The 19,987-nt window shown below is 46.9% G+C and overlaps 2 protein-coding genes across 4 annotated transcripts in view; both read left to right on the top strand.

The window, feature by feature from the left end:
• SLC22A16 (solute carrier family 22 member 16) overlaps positions 1-9,077 on the top strand; it is a 28,822-nt gene extending 19,745 nt beyond the window's left edge. Inside the window, exons 5-8 of the mRNA XM_055136725.1 lie at positions 818-942; positions 3,184-3,293; positions 4,324-4,423; positions 8,720-9,077. Coding sequence (XP_054992700.1) covers positions 818-942; positions 3,184-3,293; positions 4,324-4,423; positions 8,720-8,929 — 545 coding nt within the window. The 3' untranslated portion in view covers positions 8,930-9,077. The remainder of the gene's footprint in view (positions 1-817; positions 943-3,183; positions 3,294-4,323; positions 4,424-8,719) is intronic.
• Positions 9,078-10,718: 1,641 nt separating this feature from the next.
• The window catches only part of DDO (D-aspartate oxidase), a 35,413-nt gene continuing 26,144 nt past the window's right edge, over positions 10,719-19,987 (top strand). Inside the window, exons 1-2 of one of the 3 annotated variants that reach the window (XM_055135882.1) lie at positions 10,719-10,855; positions 13,447-13,622. In XM_055135882.1, coding sequence (XP_054991857.1) covers positions 13,451-13,622 — 172 coding nt within the window. In that variant the 5' untranslated portion in view covers positions 10,719-10,855; positions 13,447-13,450. The remainder of the gene's footprint in view (positions 10,856-13,446; positions 13,623-19,987) is intronic. The other 2 variants (XM_055135881.1, XM_055135883.1) reach the window with 2 other exon arrangements.

Here is a 19,987-nt window from a genome sequence, read left to right as displayed (position 1 = left end):
CAGCTACAGCAAGAGGATGGAACATAAGTCACAATTGGTGGAGATTTGGACTGACCAAAGCTTCCCAGAGGACACTGTAGACTTTGCTGAGTGTGGCTGAGATCCTCTGACTTACTCCCTGTCTGTTTCTGGCTGATAGAAAGCCCCATGTTCCAGACCTATGGTTCCACTTTCGGTTCTTCAAGGGTAGGACTTCTAAGTTCTTCTAATTCCTGGAGTTGCTGTTTTGCTTTTTACTGGGGTGGGGGTTAGGGGGAGGCAGGTAAAAAGAGGTGCAAGGCAGGATTTAGATTGGTTTTAAAATGTTGATCTGTGGGTTTAAAGCCTCCTCAAGCAACTGTCATTTGTTTCCTTGAGTTTCCAAGGTGGAAGCCCTGGATATAAAGATTTCGCCCTGTTTTGTCAGGTGTATGAAACCAAATTCAGAAATGACCAACGTCATCTCCTAGGTTACCTGTTTGTGGGTTCCACAGTCAGCCTGTCATCCAGACACCATGTTGCATCCTGGAGCTCTCGAGCCTGCTCAGAGCCGAGGGTCCTAGCACAGCAATGGGTGGGGGTGAGGGTGGGGATGAGAGGATGGAGGGGCGTAAATGCAGACTGGATTATCTGCGCATTAGTGCCTTTCACAGCAAATGTCCTCCTCACCTCTGTGTGGCTTCCAAGTGGTAGGACTTGCTCCTTCTCAGGCAGTCCTTAGCTTTCTTAAAGGTCCCGGAAAGGAGGGAGAAGGCTGCTCATTCCTTTGGGGATTGGGTTTGAAGATGTACAAAATTTGATGCCATGGCTTACTGAGCATTCTTTTGCTCAATAACAGGTATTATGGAAATACTTGCCTACGTCCTCGTGGCCCTGGGGATACGGACTATGGGGGCAAAAAAACTTATGTTTCTTTTGCTCTGGTTAAATTCAGTGGCATGTGGTATACTGGTCATCCCCATGGTGAGTTACTTTATGTTTTATTTGTGATCAGAGAATTCTTAGGTTATTTCTGTTTGAATTCAAGATCAATTAAGACATATGAACAGAAGATATGCATAATACTTTTAAAGTGCCAGAAACAGAGTCAGGGTTAAATCCCTTGTCTTGTAACTGCTGCTAGTTCCCCAGCACCACATATGTTCTCTCCTGAGCACAAAGCTAGGAGAAGCCCCTGAGTATCACTGTTTGTGGCCAACCCCTGTCAAGTAAATAGAAACTCTAGACAATTTTTTGGGCTTGTTTTTTGACCATCCCAGTAGTTCTGGGAGATTTGTGGTGCTGGGGATTGAACCCATGTCTCCAACCTGTTGAGCTGTCTCCTTGGCCCCAAAAATAAAAATAATTTTTGTTGTTGTTTTTGTTAATTTTCAGAAAATAGAAAAGTCTATTGGAGAGTAGAAGGGAAAGGAAAAGAAAAACTCCCCAGCTGGAGAGGAACTTCGTACAGGACTAAATTCAGAAAGAATGCTTTTAGCACCTGAGAACAACTGGTTAGAGAAACTATAGTGCACCTACATAATAAAATACTATGCAGCTGTTAGAAAAAAAATGAAGTCATGAAATTCACTCATAAATGGATGGACATGGAGAATACCCTGAGTGAAATATGAGTGAAATATTCACTCAGCATATTTCAAACATGCTGAGTGAAATAAGTTAGGAGAGGGACATATATAAAATGACTCCACTCATGTTGGATATGAAATAAAAAAACATAGCATGAGACTAACACCCAAGGAGAGTAGAAACGAAACAAGGGCCAGGACAATTGGTCCATGGTTGGAGGCCTGCCTCAAGGCCTGGGGGAGAGGGCAGTTGGGATAGAGAAGGGACCATTATAACAATGATGGTTGAAAGGGATTACTCTGGATGGGAGATGTGTGCTGAAAGTGGATAAAGGACCAGACATGATGGCCTCTCAGTATCTATGTTGCAAGCCATAATGCCCCAAAAAGAGCAGGGGAGGGATAGGGAGAGATGGAGGATGGGGGGAGAGAGGAGACAGAGACAGAGAGACAGAGAGGAAGAGAGACAGAGAGAGAGAAGTAAAGGAGGGGGGAAAATCCCATACTCTTAACTTCTTGGAGATAGTCACTGTTGGATTGTACAAACACACCAGATTTTGAGTCTGGGAAGCATATTACACAGCCAGAGATGAGGACAGCAGTGCTCAAGCAAACAACACTCTGCCAACTGCTGGGCTGTGCCAGATGCTGTGTACTAAAAACACCCCACAAATCAGGTTTCTTTAAGTGAGAGACTGAAGGAGACATGGCTGTAGGAAAGACAGAGACTCACTGGCTCTCTGGTTTGGGGGTGTGGGGAGCATTTTATCTGGGGTGACTGAGGATGGTGTGCCTCTCAGAGAAGGGGGATGTTTGGTCAGAAACCTGAAGGAGGGAGGCATTCATGGCATCATTTTCTGCAGATGGTTTATAAACCAGGAGATTATTGCTGCAGAGGTCACAGTGTTTCATGGTTTTGTTTGTTTCTTGGGGTCACATCTGGTGGTGCTCAGGGGCTATTTCTGGTGGTGGTTGGGAAACCACTTTAAACGCCAGGATTGAGCCACGCTTACCTGCATGCAAGGCAAGCACCTGAACCCCTGAACTGTCTTTCTCTGGAAAAGGCATGGCATCTTCCAGTAAGTCTTGAGGGGGTTCTGCTAGATCACTTCCAGAAAAAAAAGGTGGATCAAGTGGAGGAGTCAGTGCCCTCTGACTGCATCTCACTGCAAAATGGCCCTTAAAAATTCATTTTCTTACTTGGTAGTTTGAGGCCCCCAGGGCTGGGATGAAGAGGCATAATGTAATGTACCTCTAAATTTTCTAAGGAGGCAGAGTGTCCGCAGACCATGAGAAGAGCTTACACAAAAATGCAAACTGAAAAAATAATCTTTATTGTTTAGAAAAGTACTGGAGAGTCAAAGTATTAGACGATAATTTTTAGAGATTTTTATTTTATTTACTTTGGTTTTTGCTTTTTGGGTCACACCCGGCAATGCACAGGCCTTAACTCCTGGCTCTGCACTCAGGAATAACTCCTGGTGGTGCTTGGGGGACCATGTGGGATGCTGGGAATCGAGCCCAGGTCGTCGGTGTGCAAGGCAAACGCCCTACCTGCTATTCTATTGTTCCAGCTCCGAGATGTTTATTTTAAAATACTCATTGTAATGTTGATTTGCTATTATATTTTTTCCAGGGCAACTATTATACTAAAATGGCGATAGTTTGGGCCGCTAAAATGTCTATATCGGCAGTTTTTAACCTCATTTTCATTCATACTGCTAACTTGTATCCAACCACTATAAGGTAAGAGTGACTTGTTTTTCTGTTGTTTTCTATCACTTCTGCATGATTTCATTACATCAGGTCTTTGAGTATAAATTCTTTCCTCCAATCAATGCTACATTGGGCTCTGAAACAAAGGAAGTTGAATTTTGAATTCTGAATCTGAGACTTTGGCTCTAGTGAGGATATTAAAGAAATTTCTTTGAAAGAACACTCTATTATCTGAAAGCGGTTTACAATCTCAGATACAATTAACTTACGCTGATTCTCCATAGAACTCACAGGCCGATCTTCTCAGGCTTGATTCTGATTTCAGTTTGTTAGGATTCCTAACACAGAATCCCAAAGTTAGGGTACCTCAAGCCACGGAAATAGACTTTCTCACTACCCTGGTCTGATTTTTCCTGGAGTCTCTCTCTCTCTCCCTCTCCGTCTCCCTCTCTTCCTCTTTCTCTGGCTTCCTGGCTCCCTGGCTCCATCTCCATTGCCTGCTTTTTCCTGCACTTTTCCTCTCTCTCTCTCTCTCACTCACTCTCTCTCTCTCCCCTTTCTCTCTCTCTCCCCTTTCTCTCTCTCCTCTCTCCCTCTCTCTTTCTCTCCCCCCCACCACAAGATGCTTAGTCTCCAAAGTAAGCACATTCTTTCCTGACTATTAGACATGCTATAAGGTTTCTTTAACTTTGAAAGAAAAAGCATATTAAAGTATTGCTTGACTTTCCCAAATTCCCATTCAAGAACACTGATGCTATTTTTAACATCAGAGTCTTGCACAGAAGGGCCTTGTCTGCATAGCCATGGAGGCACAGTGACCCAGCACTCCTCGTTAAAAAAAAATACATAATAATAATAATCTTCATGCTGGTCTATATCCCCTGTTTCATAGTATGTGAGTGTGAACACAAGTGATTCTTGAACTAATGGAGATTATTTCCAACTATGTTAAGGAGAGTCTACATCACTTGTCCTCTGGCGGGAGGCTGGGCAAGTTCTATGTTGCTCTTCAGAGCTGGTTGCCTTTATCCTCCTCGGTCTCATCCTTCCTTCTCTCCAGGGCGCTGGCTTTGGGCAGCGGCACCATGGTGAGCCGCCTGGGAAGCCTAGTAGCTCCGTTCTACGATATTATTTCCAACTTTTGGCTGTCTATACCACAGGTAAAAATCAGTTTCTAGAACCTTGTGGAACTAGTGGAGGGAAAGATCAGCTCATTACTTCCTCTCTGTTTTCCTATATTGAGAGCCAATTTAGAATTCAGTTTTTATGTATTTAATTTTTTTTCCTGTTTGCTTTGGGGCCATCCTGGCTGTGCTCAGGGCTTACTCCTGTCTTCATGCTCAAGGATGACTCCTAGAGGGGCTCAGGGGACCCTATGGGATGCCAGGAATCAAACCCTGGTCAGCAAAGCAAATGCCTCACCCACTGTGCTGTCTCTCTGGCCCTAGAATTCAGCCTTTTTCCATTTTGTTCTGTTTTTGAGACCACATCCAGCCTTTCAACACTTGGCATTGCCCGAAGCAGTCCTATTGGTGAACTCAAGGGTAAGTGCTAGTGATTTGTCTTTCTCCAATACAAGAGAGCATCTCAGAAGGAATAAAGGTAGCAATGCCTGGTATGCCTCAAAATCCCGACACACAGATGCGGCATGCATTTGCTCTCTGGGACTCATTCACCCAGATGGCCCCAGGAATGGCCACTCAGCGCATTTGCTTCTTGTGGGTATGGGGGTCCCCGCTTCTTCCACAGATAAACTCTGAGGTTGAGATACGGGGCATGGAAGGAAAGTGGAGAAATCCCACGGGGACGTGGGAGAAGCACGGCCTGTAGTAGGCGTCCTGTGGAGCGTTCTCTTCCTCAGCATCACTGTCCCGAAAAGAGGCCGAACAGACTAATGACAGACTAGCCCTGCTGGGACAGATGTGCCCTCTGAAAAATTCGTTTCTGGAAAATGCATGTCTTGTTTATGGCTGTCTCCCTTTTAGGGATACCTGATAAGTAGACTTCTAAGTCCTATACGTTATGTATTGCTGAACTAACCTTGTTAGGTGCTAGGCAAGCAGCACCTTCTGGAGAGGAAAGCGGGTTGGTTTCTTCCCCTCTCCCCAGTCTGCTGGTAAGGCACAAGTGCAGCGGGTGAGAACTCCGGAGGGGATACCGAGTTACAGGGTGAGGCACTATCCAGCGGGGAGCTTCTGGAGGAGAGGGGGTTCAACAGGGAAGTGGAGGTGAATAGAAGGGAATTGCAGGTGGAGAGTGGAGAAAGACAGGGAAAGGCCAGTTTGGGTCCAGGAGCCGCATTATTGCTGCCACCCAGGTGGGCTGTGGGAATCCAGAGATAAGACCGGAAGATGGGGGCAGAGTCTCAAGGCAGGAGAGAATAGCAGAGGAACGGGACTGAAGGTGGGCTGATGGCCAAGTGGGGGTTGGTGAGAGCTGGGTGCAGGAGGGTTGCAGTTGCTAGAGGGTTAGGGTGGAAACACAGCATAGGGTTCAGCCAAGTCTTCCCTATGGCCAACCCCCATCTGGTCCCCAGCATCACCTGGTTTCCCAAGCATCACTAGACTGCTACTTCCAGGCTGGGCGCAAGAAATCCCAGCTCCTCAGAGCCTAAGCAGCATCATAGCCTCAGGCTCCCACGTTGAGCCATGGACCAGGTTGGCCAAGAATCACCAGGTTGTCTGGTGGTTGCTACAAAGCTGGAGGGAAACCCAGGTGTGGGGTGGTGGGATGGAGATGAGGAAGGACAGTGTGCTTGGAATTGTGTGGGAAGGATTTAGGATGGCCTGTAAGAGTAGGGGAGTAGGAAGGAGTGGGGGGAGGAGAGCATGGAGGAGGTGGATGCCTTCAGGGGTCTGGGCCCAGGGGAGAGCACACACGCAGTGAGGGAAGGTTCAGGAAGAAGAAAAGTGTGAGGGAGGTTGAAGTGCAGAATCCCGGGAGAAGCAGCATGTAAGGGGGTAGAAGGAGGAGCTGGGGCAGGACGAGACCCATTGGGTCCGGCAGAAGAACCCGTGGGCTGGAAAAGAGCAAGGCAGCAGCAGTGACTGCCAAAGCAGAGGCAAAGCAGAAGCTGGTGTGTGTGTGTGTGTGTGTGTGTGTGTGTGTGTGTGTGTGTGTGTGTGTGTGTAGGGGGGGTGCCTGACACCTGGGCCAGGGGCCAGGTGCACATGGGCTCCTCTTTGGCCTGTTTCAAAGCTCTAATGAAGCTGAGGATGTGGCTTCATGATAAAGATCATGCTGCATACATGCGCGAGCTCCGGGTTCCCTCCCTGACGCTGCCCCAAAAGAAGGTAGGAATGAATGACAAGATCAGACAGTGGTCTGATTGCAGACAGGGGCTGGTGTCTGTGTTCTTCACCGTGCAGGGCAGTGCCTCCTTCCAAGTCCCCGGAGACAGGCACTGTCAGTGTTTGCTCCAGAGAGATAAAGTACCGTCAAGGCCGCACAAAGAGCCACAGCCAGTTCCCGGGCAAAGCAGAGATGCTGCAGCAGGGAATGACAGGGAAGGGGCACAGTAGGGAGGAGGGGACTCTCCCAGGTGCCAGGACTGCAGCGAGAAGTCAGAGAGAAGGGTTGTGGGTTTATTTCCTGCCTCATGGGGCTTCTCGCTACCTACCACAGTAAAACGAATAACAGGACTGTCCATTTCATTCTCCTTCACCTCGAGACTTAGTCAGACCCTGCATTGGGGACTCTTTTTTTTCTTTTTGGGTCACACCTGGGGATGCACAGGGGTTACTCCTGGCTCATACACTCAGGAATTACTCCTGGCAGTGCTCAGGGGACCATGTGGGATACTAGAAGTCAAACTTGAGTCGGCCATGTGCAGGGCAAATGCCCTACCCGCCCTGCTATCGCTTCAGCCTCTGGGGACCCTTCTGGGGTCTCCACGTGAGTGGATTGACAGCAAGTTTCCAGGAGCCTGAAAAGGTCTCTCTACATCCTCAGGAATGTCACTTTAAATTCGGCAGCTGCTTCTAGGTCTGCCCATAGACTTCTAAATAATAGGTTCTTGGCCACCTACAAAGCAAAAAGAAAAAAAAAAAACACCCCTGCCTTCCTGTCATGTTTTTCCTTGATGTGACCTCACCTCATCTTCCACTTGCTCTGTGTTTGTTTCATGGTGCTCATTCTCAGAAGCTAAAACATACCAAGTTTCTATGGCCCAGAGAGTTAGGACAGTGGACAGGATTTGCCTCGCATGCTGTCGACCTGAGTTCAACCCCCAGGTACTGTCAGGAGTGATCCCTGAGTTCAGAACCAGGAGTGAGCCTTGAGCACCAACAGGTATGGCCCCAAAATCAAAACAAAAATGCAAGATCTCTAGACTCTACCATGAAATCACACCTTTATAGATTTTTTTTTTTTTTTTGCTTTTTGGGTCACACCTGGCGATGCACAGGGGTCATTCCTGGCTCTGCACTCAGAAATTACCCCTGGCGGTGCTTAGGGGACCATATGGGATGCTGGGAATCAAACCCAAGTTGGCCGCGTGCAAGGCAAACGCCCTACCCGCTGTGCTATCACTCCAGCCCTCCTTCATTGATTTTTTTTTAGGTGTTTTTTCAGGCAGTGGTTGCGTGTCATTTTGGGTTTTGTTTTTTTGTGATAGAATTCAAATTAAGTGAAGAGAGAGTATATTCTTTGACATTATGAGGAGATTTAAATCTAAAATCCACCTGATAGTTCTGGAAAACAGTTACTTAAGACTTTCACTTTTTAAGTGATTTGCATTATTAAAGGCAGACACTTTGGTGGTTGTCAAAAGAGTTGGCTTTAAGGTGTCAAAATATGGAAAGTAAGAGAAGTCCTGACTTTTTATAGGTAATCAGATGGGCTCCCTCTTCCCAAAGCAGATATTAGTTTTCATCTAGTATGTTTGTTTTTATGTATTTTTTTTATGTATGTTTCCCCCTAAATTCTGTTGCTTTGGGTTCATCGAGGCACTGGTTAGTAGGTCCCTGTCCAAGGCACAATTCCTCCAGAATCCCAGGCTGGGAGGGTCTTTGTGTGCCGGTAGCTCTGAAGACAGCAGGGACTACAGGAAGTCACTGGGATTTATATAGAAGGTTCTCAGTAGCAGTTCATGACAGAATGAATGAGTGACCAGATTAAACCTCAACTATGAACTCAAGAACTCCCAATCTAGTGTAAGTAATCAAAAGTCACACTGAGGAATAAAAGTAACAGCAGTTGGGGCCAGAGAGATGGCTCGATAGGCTGAGCTCAGCTGTGCCCTTTCTGGGTTTGATCCCCAGAAATGGATGATGGCCTAAGCGCCACAGGGAGCCATCCATGAGCACTGAGCTGGGAGTAGCCCCTGAATGCTGTCAAGTGTGGCTCAAAAACCAAAAAAACATTACAAAACAGGTCAAACTCAGTGGTACTAAGTATCTTTCACTGGGGCATATTTATCTGGTATGTCACTTACTGTTTTTTAACCTTCCTTATAGTTCTTAGTGATGGTCTTGGCCTTACTCAGTGGAGTACTATCACTCGTGCTTCCAGAAACCTTCAACATGCCTCTGGCAAATACTTGGGAGGATTCTTTCGCACTGAAGAAAGAACAGAAAACCAGCTCAAAGGATTTCCTTCCCCCCACCAGTAATCCTCTGTCGGAAGAGAGAGATAATCAGTTAGAGCATCCTGGGGCTCATGAATAAATATGCCCTATGTGCTACCTGGCACCTCAGATATTGTTCATTTTCATGCTTATTTATTATTCTCATCTACTGCATGTTATATTTATGTATATTTTAAAAAATTTTTGGAATAAAATTTTGGAGCAATTGCTTTATAAAAGTAAATGAAATAAAAACCCAGATGAGAATTCTTATATTTATCTGATTTCTTATTGCTGCAAAATATGTTTCTCTGTCATGTCAATGTTTCTCAGCCATTACCTGCATCATGAAAGCCTAAGGGACAACCACATTCAGAGGACCTTAGCTATGCGCCCCTTCCCCAAGTGAATGTCTGCTGGGGTTTGGTTGTAAGTGGCGAGTTATTTCTTTTCACAGCCCTTTGAAGATACTCCTTCCTCTCTTAGGAGAATCAACACTCTCAATAGGGCATTTCCAAATCCAGTCTCATTTGGAAATGCCCTGTTAAAAAGAGTTAGTCGCTATAATTGAATCATAAAAAACTAGTGCTGCAAAAAGATATTATTTTCCAGCACCCTTAGGACTTGACTGTACAGAGACTCAGAAAGAATATCAAAAGAGGATCAGAAGCTACTTCAAGCTTTTCCCCTTGGCAGCATCCCTAGCTAAGGACTGACTTGGGGTGGGAAAGTTTTGGAAAACTGTATAAAACTAACCTGAAAGAGGAAAAGGTGCCCCTGACTTGCATCTTCCCGAGATGTGGATTTTCTTACCTTTGGGTGCAGGTCCCCATTCTGGGGAAAATGGCCCTGAATGAGGCATTTTTATTCATGAATCTCGGGGTGTTGTAATTGATCAGATGTAGACTTGGGCACTTTCTCTTCTGGAGAAGCCTGTGTTCTCTTGACCACTTTTTCCTTCCCTTTAGTTACAAAAAGACTGTTTTACTGCAGGAGGAAAGAAGGAAGGAAGGAAGGAAGGAAGGAAGGAAGGAAGGAAGGAAGGAAGGAAGGAAGGAAGGAAGGAAGGAAGGAAGGAAGGAAGGAAGGGAGGGAGGGAGGGAGGGAGGGAGGGAGGGAGGGAGGGAGGGAGGGAAGGAAGAGACTATTGAGAGAAACACTGGACTTTTTTCAAGATCACATGAAGGAAGCCAAACAATTTGTTATCCCAACATATCTCTACTTTTTTGGGTGAGGGAGGGGCACCCCCAGTTGTGCTAAGGACACTGCTCCTGGTTCAGTACTCAAGGGAAGGCTTATGGCAGTGTTTTAAGGACCAAAGATTCTGGGAATCAAACCCAGGGCCTCATACATGACAGGCAAGTGTTAACCACCGAGCCACATTTTCACCCCAATGCTACTGAATTGTTGGGGTTTTTGTTGCTGTTTTGGGGGGACTACATTTGCTGTACTTGGGGACTGCTTCTGGTTCTGTGCATGGGAATCCACTCCTGGCAGTGCTTAGGGGACCATGAACCCCAGCCTTCAGAATGCAGAGCATGTCCTCAGCCCACTTAACTCTCTTTTTAGCCCTCCTCTAGCACGACTTTCTTTACTTTCATTACTGTGAGGCAGCTGCTAACTCTGGGCAGCGGAAGACAGAAAACAGGTCTTTGCTTTTGGAATTTGCTGGAAGTCAAACATTTGCCAATGATCGTCACATCACCCAATCAGCTGGAGAAAGCCCAGCCCAGTAGAGAATGAGGCTGGTTGTTTAGAGAGGCGAGAGCCGCTCTGGGTGCTGGCAGGAAGCTGCCCTTTGCAACAAGGGCAGTGGCTCCATTCTCCAGGGGACGGAACAACAGCCGCAGGCTTGCGGGCCAATGGGGAGGAAGCTTAGAAGGAAAGGCCGCCTCGAATTCCCCAATGGGAAGCAGCTTTGCTCTCTCTGCCTCTCAGGGCACTGCACCAGCCAGTCGGTCTCTGGGAAAACAAGTGGCCGAGTCAGCGCCTGGTGAGGCTTCCACTGCTGTTGTTTCAGAGGCAGGTACTGAATCCTCCGGCTTGCAGCTCCTGGACTTCCTCTGGGAGTTTAGAGTGTATCTTCATGGAAGCAGCTGACAGTGCTCATAGGTTCCCCGGGATCAGACTGTGCCCACTGGGCCTTCTCACTCCTAGAGCTGGTTATCCTTAACCACCGCTTACTTTCCTTCTCTCCTTTCTTGGGGAGAGTCTGAAGAAAGCTGTTGGGCAGGGGAGGCTGATGGGAAACTGAAGAGGGGACCGGTGCCTGCCTTCCTTCCCTTCAGGAGGCCCTCAGACTTGCCCTCTGGAGCTGATGCATCCCTTCCCTCTGCCCTGCTCAGCTAGCCAGTGGCAACAGAGCAAGCAGAGGAACTAAAGGATGAGGAAAGACACAGGCTGCTTGAGAAACAGAAAGTCTGCAGATTCTTTGTTTTTTTTTTTTTTGTTGGGGAGGGGGCCTCACCTGACAGTGCTCAGGCAAGCTCAGGGGACCATATAGGGGGCCAGGCATCGAACCCGGGTTAGCCGTGCAAGGCACACACTCTACCTGCTGTACTCTGACTTTGGCCCCAACACCCAGATTATTGTCTCAGCAGGATGTGTGGGTGGCTATGATTGTGCCCCATGTCCCTGCACACATTCTGTTGCTCATCACCCAGGGAGGGCCAGTGTGCCAAGAGCAGATTAACATTGTGCCCCAGATATGTCTAGACCCATGACCAAAGGGTTAACTGCCCTCCTCTTTCTCTGAAGTGTCAGCATGAGACCTGAAAAGAGAGAGAGAGAGAGAGAGAGAGAGAGAGAGAGAGAGAGAGAGAGAGATAAGGTGCAGGAGGAGTGGACATGCTGCAGGGGTGCCACCAAGGACAGGGACACCGACCATGTAGCTGGGACTCCTGCTGTTCAGTAGGCCTCATCCCTGCCCTGGGAGCCAGCCTAATGGGTATCTGCTTCTGGCAATCCCACAGAATTCTTGGCAAGAGCATCCTTTTGGAGACTACCTCGGGGAGAGAGGGGGGAGGGGGCGGGGTCTCTCCATCAAAACCGACCTACTAATGACGAAATTGAGGCTTGCAGATTCCAGGCAATTTTCCAGGTTAGAGTATTAGTACCTGATGCGGCCACAAAGGAATCCAGGTCCCTCCGTCCCTGCTCTGGGAGGAGCACTGTCTCAGATGCATGGTTGTGTAGTGTGTATGTCAGGGGGAGTGGGGCTGGCAGGTGCATAGCTGAGAGGGAAAGCAAAGCTGGGGACGCAAAGCTGGTTTCCAATTAGAGTGAGAAAGGAGAGTGAGATTAAATTCAGTCCTTCAAACTTTCTGTGACTTTCTGTAGTAAAAGAGTTATCATTAATTTTTTTCATTAATTTGCCTGGTATGACACAAAACCAAAAAAATTAATTTAAAAAGAAAAATTTTTACATTGACCGTTAGTTTACAGAAGTTCAGTGCTCTGGTTTAATACCACCGACTGGGGCTAGGGTGCACTGTACCCACCATCAGAGTTTCAGTGCCATCCCACCACCAAGGGACTCCTCTATACATTGCGCCCTGCCACCTCCCTCCCTTTTGCTTAGGGCCACCTCCAGAATTTTCATTGAGCTTAGGTGTTAGTCTTTTGCCAATTCATGTGCTTTTGTCACCTTGTAATTAAAAACCAGTTTATAGGGCCAGAGAGGGAGTATATCAGGTAAAGGGCTTGACTTCTACTCAGCCAACCCTTGTTCAATTCCCATTTCCCAGAGCTTCATCAAGGGTAATTCTGGAGCTCAGAGACAGGAGTAAGCCTGAGCTTACTCCTTGTCAGGTGTGGCTGAAAAACAAAACCTAAACCCATACACCTGTCTGTCACAGACGGAGCCGAGCTCTCAATTCCCTACAGGGTCTCTCAAGGGCTACCTCTGAGGTGGTTTCTAGGAGCCAAAATGGGGTTCCCTTACCTGCCTTGTGGACCTTCCCTAGGTGATGGCCACAGTTAAGATGGCTTTGCAAAAGGGATGCCATAGTAGAAATTGCCCCCCAAAATATTGTGTATTCTAAAAGCAACCCCAGGGGCCAAAGAGATAGTACTGTGGGTAGGCACTTTCCTTGCATATGGTCATCCTGGGTGCAATTTCAACAGCACCACAGTTGGTCTCCTGAGCCTGGCTAGAAGTGACTCCTGAGCACTGCCAAATGTGACCCAGAACAAAAACACCAAATACACAATAAATAAAAATAAAAGCAGCTCCAGTCCAGTATTGTGCTGCGGTCTAAAACTCCCTCAAATGTGTCACCCACATCTCAACTCATTGCTGGCATCCCAACAATTGGAAAAGTCTTGGGATTTTCTGGGGTGTGGTGTGGGGACACAGCCAGTGGTACTCTTGGCTTCCTCCTGGCTCTGTGCTCAGGGATCACCACTTGTGGTGGGGCTTGGGGGATAATAGGTGGTGCCAGGGTGGACCATACAAAAGTATCCTACCCACAGTACTATCATTGTGGCTCCAGGAAAGGTCTTGTTTTGAGAGGCTGGGGGCCTTAGGAGAGAATGCCAAGATCTAGCTCTGTGCTGTCTGGACCAATCGCACACAAGGCTCACCTCCCCCCCCCCCCGCCCTTTCCCTCCACACAGGTGCATGGAGACAGTACGGATTGCAGTGGTGGGCGCTGGCGTGGTGGGGCTCTCCACAGCACTGTGCATTTCCAGGTTGGTTCCACGATGCTCCATCACGGTCATTTCAGACAAGTTCACTCCCCACACCACGAGCGACGTCGCCGCTGGAATGCTCATTCCTCATGCCTACCCAGGTGAGAGAGGGGTAGCTGCTTGCGGCCAGCTGGCACGGACGCTGGACATAATGATGCTGCTGCGCCAAGCCTGACAGCTGGGTGGGTGATTAGCATGGGGTGCAGACCTCACATCCCATTAGTGTATCTAAGAAAGGGCCGCTTATGCCATGGGACACTTTTAAAACTAAGGTTTGTTTCTTGCATGCATTATAGATTGATTGAGCATCAATGAGTGTTCTACTAGTCACCCAGTGTAGTCGGGAATATCATTAAGCATGCCTAGAGAAAGGGGAGCTTGGAGGGTTTACTGATACAATGAAAAACACTAGCTAAGAAACCATATCTGGGGCTGGAGCAATAGTACAGTGGGTAGGGTGTTTGACTTGCACTCGGCCAACCCAGGTTCGAGTTCCAGCATTCCATATGGTCCCCTGAGCACTGCCAAGAGTAATTCCTGAGTGCAAAGCCAGAAGTAACCCCTGTGCATTGCTGGGTGTGACCCAAAAAGCAATAAATAAATAAATAAATAAATAAATAAATAAATAAATAAAAACCCCACATTCATCACTTCAGACCACAGCTCATTGGCCAGAACTGGTCTCATGGTCCCACCCCTCAGAAGAAGCCAGAAGTGCCTTTCTACAAGGAGGTTGATAGCCTGAAGAATTTGGTGAAACAGCACCAATAGCTACCAAAATTGGTGACTGTAAGTCTTTACATGGATATTAGTAAGAGCAGAGTTAAGTAAGAAATCATTTGTAATGGGGTTGAAATTATATTCTAAACCAGTATATATGTAGGTAGGCCTGAAAAATACATTGGTTGTTGTTATTATTAGGGCCGGGCACACCGAAGTGCTCAGGGGCTATTCCTAGCTCTGTGCTCAGGGAACCATAAAGTTCTAGAGAGTAGACTTGAAAAGCCTCCAGCCCTTTAAACTTTCACCCCAGCCCACTCTTTTTTTTTTTTTTAAATTTTAACATGACTCTGCATCCTTTTCATTCTGTAGTCACATGAAATGGGTGGAGTAACTAGAAACTCAGGCTACTTGGCAGTTACTTAAGTTTGTCTCTACCACCTCCGTTCATTAACCCTCTCATTTTCCCCATTTTAGTGTTTACTGAGTCATCAAAGTTGTATGTGCACTTAAAAAGTCAAACAGACGCAAGATTTATTATAAACCTCAGCAGTCTGGCCTGAGAGAATTGCCTAGCTCTCTAATCCATAGCCTGCATTCTTCTCCTAAGCAGCCTGAGAGCAGCTCAGGGGTCGATGCTCCTTTTCAAGTCTCTGAAAAAAAGCAGCTCTTTCTGGAAGTGCTATTAATTAGGCTGGGCCTCTGGAACTTGCCCACCAAATCCTTTAGCCTTTTCCAACCCTTCCTACTGTGCTTTCTTTCTCTCTCTTCCTTTCTCCCTCCCTCCCTCCCTCCCTCCCTCCCTCTCTCTCTCTCTCTCTCTCTCTCTCTCTTAATTTCTCGGAAATTTCTCCATCTTGTCTTTCACCTTATAACATTTTCTTTTCGCATCTAAAAGTGTGAAATGCTTAAAATGATAAAAAAATAATAATAATAGCATGTAGACTGTTCCAAAAGCTCTTTTTTTCTAACTGAATTTTCCTTTGTTATCATGATTATGTCCTGCAGTTGCAATGGCTTTTCTTATCTTTCTGAAAGTGACTGATGATAGTTTTTGGGTCTCTGCTCTCCTCTCTCCAGCAGTTTCTGTTGTCTCCCAGTTGGTTTTGGGACTGATGTTTTAATTTCCCTCGGTTTTCTTTGGCCATGTGTAGGACCAGGGGGAACAGCTGGTGGGAATTTCTGAATGCTGAAGCAGGGCTTGTTGATTTGAACTCACCAAAGTTTATTTAGTTAGGGAGCCTCTAATGTTATGTTTGAGTTTTGGGCCGTTATGTTCTTCCTGATTCCAGTTCCTGGCCATTGACCTGGTGGGTAACATTCTAAACCTTGGGGGCCAGAGGTCTGGGGCCTTAGTATTTTGTTTGTTTCTTAAATCCTCTTGTGTTCAGAAAGGTATCCCTGTCTCTGCCTGGGTGGTATTTCCCAGTCCAGGCCCCACTGTTTCTTTTCTTCTTGGTTTTGGGCCACATCCAATGTTTCTCAGGGCTAACTCCTATCTCTGCACTCAGGGATCACGCCTGGCAGGGCTTGGGGGAAGTGTACAATGCTAGGATGGAGTCCCTTTAGCCATGTGCAGGTCTTACTTGCTGTACTAGCTTCCCAACCTCCAGAACACTCCTGTTTTGTCTTTTTGCTGGGATGCGAAAGACAATGGCTATGGCATTCTGGAACCAGGAACTTGGCCTTGCCAGCACTCGGGGTGCCAGCTGACCACCTGGGAGAGGTTTGATAAGTATAGAAGCCCAGTACTGTTGCAGAACACTGACTCGCATGGGTCTCTGGGTTTTTGTCCTACCTCAAAGAAAAACTTCATGGGGAGACACAGTCAAATAAAAACAGATTTTATCTGAAGGCTTTAGCAAGGGGAAAGAGGGAGAGAAAGTGAGAGTAATATACTCAAGAGAAAACACGGGCTTTTCCAAGGACGGAAAGAGCCCCAGTAGACATCTCAAGAAGAGAGATGCGGGCAGGTGCCACATGTGCTGTAGGTGGACCCCATGGGTGGCTTATATGAAGTGGAGAGGAGAGAGAAAACCACTTTCTCTCGATCCACCTCTGCCACCCGGGACCCCGGGTTACTGGGTTCTTATCTCACCTTGCAGAAAAGAATTTCAGGAGTAGATGAGCAGTTAAGTAAAATAGATTTCCTTTGGAGGTTTTTGAAAGGGAGGAGAGAGAGAAAAGTGGGAGAGAGAATATCGTGCTCAAGAGAGAATCCAGGCTTTCCCAAGGCTGGAGAGAGCCCTACACACATCCTAGCATTAGACATGAAAGGATGGAAAAACACGCCTAAAGAGGGGAGGTGTGGGTGACACATGGGCTGAGGTACCACATGTGCTCATGCACACTCTTCCTTTATTCAAGATGGCTTTTATAGGGTTTTCCCAAACTGCCCCCAAGTGGGCCTTCTACCTAGGTAACTTTAGGTCTATTACTTCCCAGGAATTTCATTGTAAATTCTGGTAGCCTTCTTCTCTGGAAGTTTCATTGCTGTGGGGCCCTTCCCTGTCTATCTGCCTGCCTACATCACAAGCAGCACTTGAGCTGGGGCAGCATATGCTCCATTGTTCACTGTGGCTTTTATAGAGTTTCTCTCAAGCAGCCCCAGTGTGGGGGAGGGAGGGGCTTCTAGCTAGATAAATGTCCATTGCTAGGACAGTTGCCAAAGGGGTAGTTGGGAGTGGTCCATGGTTCTCTTTGAAATTCCTTTCCTGAACTTTGTTCCTGCTGAAAGGATGGTCCAGCTCCTTGGGTCTGTTGACTCAGATGAAGTCTTATCAGGCCTTAGTTCCTATACTCACTGGTGGTCTTTTTGCAGCCTCCAGGGCTATTATTCCCCAGGAATTCCATTGCCATGGGGGACTCTTCCAATGGTAACAAGCATAAAGACAATAATACAAACCCAGGACAAGAATGGCCTTTTGACACAGAAACTTAATTTTGGGAAGCCTACCTGCCTACATCATCAGGCTATTGAGGCCTGAGGCCTGCTGGGCCAGCTTCTGGGGGGTTGGGGTCTCTCTGGTGCTGCTAGTCTGTCCCTGGGTTTCTTTCATAGATCAGCCCCATGGCAGATATCTTCTGTGCTTATACATGGCCATTCTTCATTCATTAGGGGTGTGGTGAGGACTAATGTGAAATATTTAGAAGTACCTAGGACATAAGAGGTACTTCTGCTATTGTTATCTTAATGCTGCCCAGCTACATTTTTCTTTTACTATCACTTGAATATACATTAGGTTTGCTCAGCCCACTGTGAATTGGCATGTTCTATTCTTTTGAGATGACTTCTGCATTGTGTAAGTATCAGCACCCATTTTTGTTTTTTTCCTTTTTAAAATTTTTTAAAGGGGTAAATGGAGTCTCATCCCCTAGATGTGCTGGGGTGGGAGCTGTGGCTTTCAAAGCATGCTCTTAATCCATTGAGTTATCCCTCTGCCTCCACATCTGCTTTGTGTTTGATGTCTGACATACCAATAGTATGATGTATTTAATCTGGTCCTGCATATATGACCTAGACTGTTGGGGGGTATTATCCATATAAAGTGTATTTTGTTTTGTTTGGGGGCCAAACTGGCAGGCTCTGCACTCAGAAATTTCTCCTGGTGATGCTTGAGGGGACCATATGGAATGCTGGGGATCCAATTGAGTCAACTGCATGCACCCCAAATACCCTAACAAATACACTGTTGTTCCAGAACCTGAAGTCAATTTTTTATCTCTTTTGCTGCAACTTGCTACTGAGTTCTTTATCTAAACCACTGGCCTCAGCTTGCAATTTCAGAATACAATGTTGGGTTCACAATGGTACAGGCATAAAGACTACAGCACTAACCCATGACATACACACAAAAAAAATCTAGGGAGTATGGTGCTACCAGCAGGTCAACCTATACCTATGGGACGAGTGCATCAGCAGCCTAATGGTGCCTTCAGACTTCCAGATATCCCAAAATTGCTGCTGTACCTTGGGACCAAGTTTACCAAGAAGTTAAATGGCCAAAAGTTAGGTATGTGGAAGGCACACCAAAAAACCACCTCCAGCTCAACTGTATAAGCTCATTTATTGGCCGTATTTCAGAGACCCATAAATCTAGAAAGAGATCAAAAGACACAGTTAGGGCAGAGGTAAGCAGGAACCCAAGACTGAGACCTCCAAGCCTGCTTGGATCGGGACTGGGCCTCCTCCCCCCAGGCCCCCAGTTTTCCAGTAGCGTGGCAGTCACACCCACAAACTGTTCCCACCGCCATGTAATCTCATCAACAGCCAAAACTCAGAGACTATAAACTAAAGCTCCTGGAAGAGAGCATCACAGAATATCCTGATCCTTTGCCAGGCTGTCTTTACCGGAGCACCTCAGAGGGAGGTGGGTTGAGTTTCCCTCCCACCCTAAGTAGAGCCCCAGCAGCCAAAAACCTCCAGAACCCAATTGCCACCATGCGCAAGGTCACTCTCCACACCCTTGGATGATCCTCACCCAAGACGGGATGAACCTCACCAGAGAGTGGACTGGCAGGAAAACCCAGGTACATGGGAACTCGTAACTCAGATCTCTAAGCCCGCTTTGATTGGGAATGGGCCTCTTCCCTCCAGGCCCCCAGTTTCCAGTAGCTTGGCAGTCACACCCACAAATTGCCCACAGCGCCATGTAATCTAATCAATCGCTAAGACCCAGGGACTAAAACTAAACTAAAACTCCTGGAAGAGAACAATAATAATAATAATGTAGCACTGTAGCACTGTTGTCCTATTGTTCATCGATTTGCTGGAGTGGGAACCAGTAACGACTCCATTGTGAGACTTCTTGTTACTGTTTTTGGCATATCGAATATGCCATGGGTAGCTTGCCAGGCTCTGCCATGCGGGCGGGATACTTGCCAGATAGTTTGCCAGGCTCTCCAAGAGGGATGGAGGAATCGAACCCAGGTTGGCCATGTGCAAGGCAAATGCCCTACCCGCTGTGCATAATAATAATAATAATAATAATAATAATAAAATTAACATTCTGAATTAAAAAAATAATGTGGAGTTCATGCCCAATTAAATCAGCTTAATAAGTGGCTGATTAAATAGCAGTAATCCTACATTATATAAAGAGAGAGAGAGAAACATCTATTGGCTCTTTAAGGAGAGCATTGTTTTAAAAGCCCTGTTACTAGAATGGCCTTCTTGACACAGAAACTTGACTTTGGGAAGTAGGATGCCTCCACAGCCCTTTCCTCTGGACTGTGAATTCCAGGGATATGCCCACACACTAAGCTGACCATTGTCCTCTCTGTCTCTGGTCCTTGTCTCCTCTGTGGCTTCCCCAGTAGAAGCCTCTCAGGGTCACTGTTCCCCAGACCCTCACCTGACCCTGGAATCTCCTTCTTGACCCTCCAACAGGGATCAGTTGTCCAGATCCTTCACTCACTCACTGTTGGATTTGTCTGTGCCAAGATGTGAGTCATACTTGTGTCTGTGTTATCCTAAATACTTAGGGGGCATGGGGACTTGAATTTTGTCGTTTCCTCCCTGACAAACCTTCTGGAAGCTGTGTTCAGGTGCTGTCTTTTGTGCTCTGGTAGGGATGCCTGGGGAAATAGGAACCTTGATAAACTGGACTGACAGGGAGTGATGCTAGGGTGCTGCCCCACCACAACATCAATGTAGGCTGGCCTTTGACTACATGGAGTGGAGGGAAAGGGAATAATGGTATACTCAGTTGGCAAGTGCTGCTAGGGGCACCTTTGGGGAAGCAGG

This window comes from Sorex araneus, chromosome 4 (genome assembly GCF_027595985.1).
Source record: "Sorex araneus isolate mSorAra2 chromosome 4, mSorAra2.pri, whole genome shotgun sequence".
Classification (NCBI taxonomy): Eukaryota; Metazoa; Chordata; class Mammalia; order Eulipotyphla; family Soricidae; genus Sorex; species Sorex araneus.
Note: the sequence above shows the minus strand (reverse complement) of the source record. Positions and strands in the feature narration are given on the sequence as shown.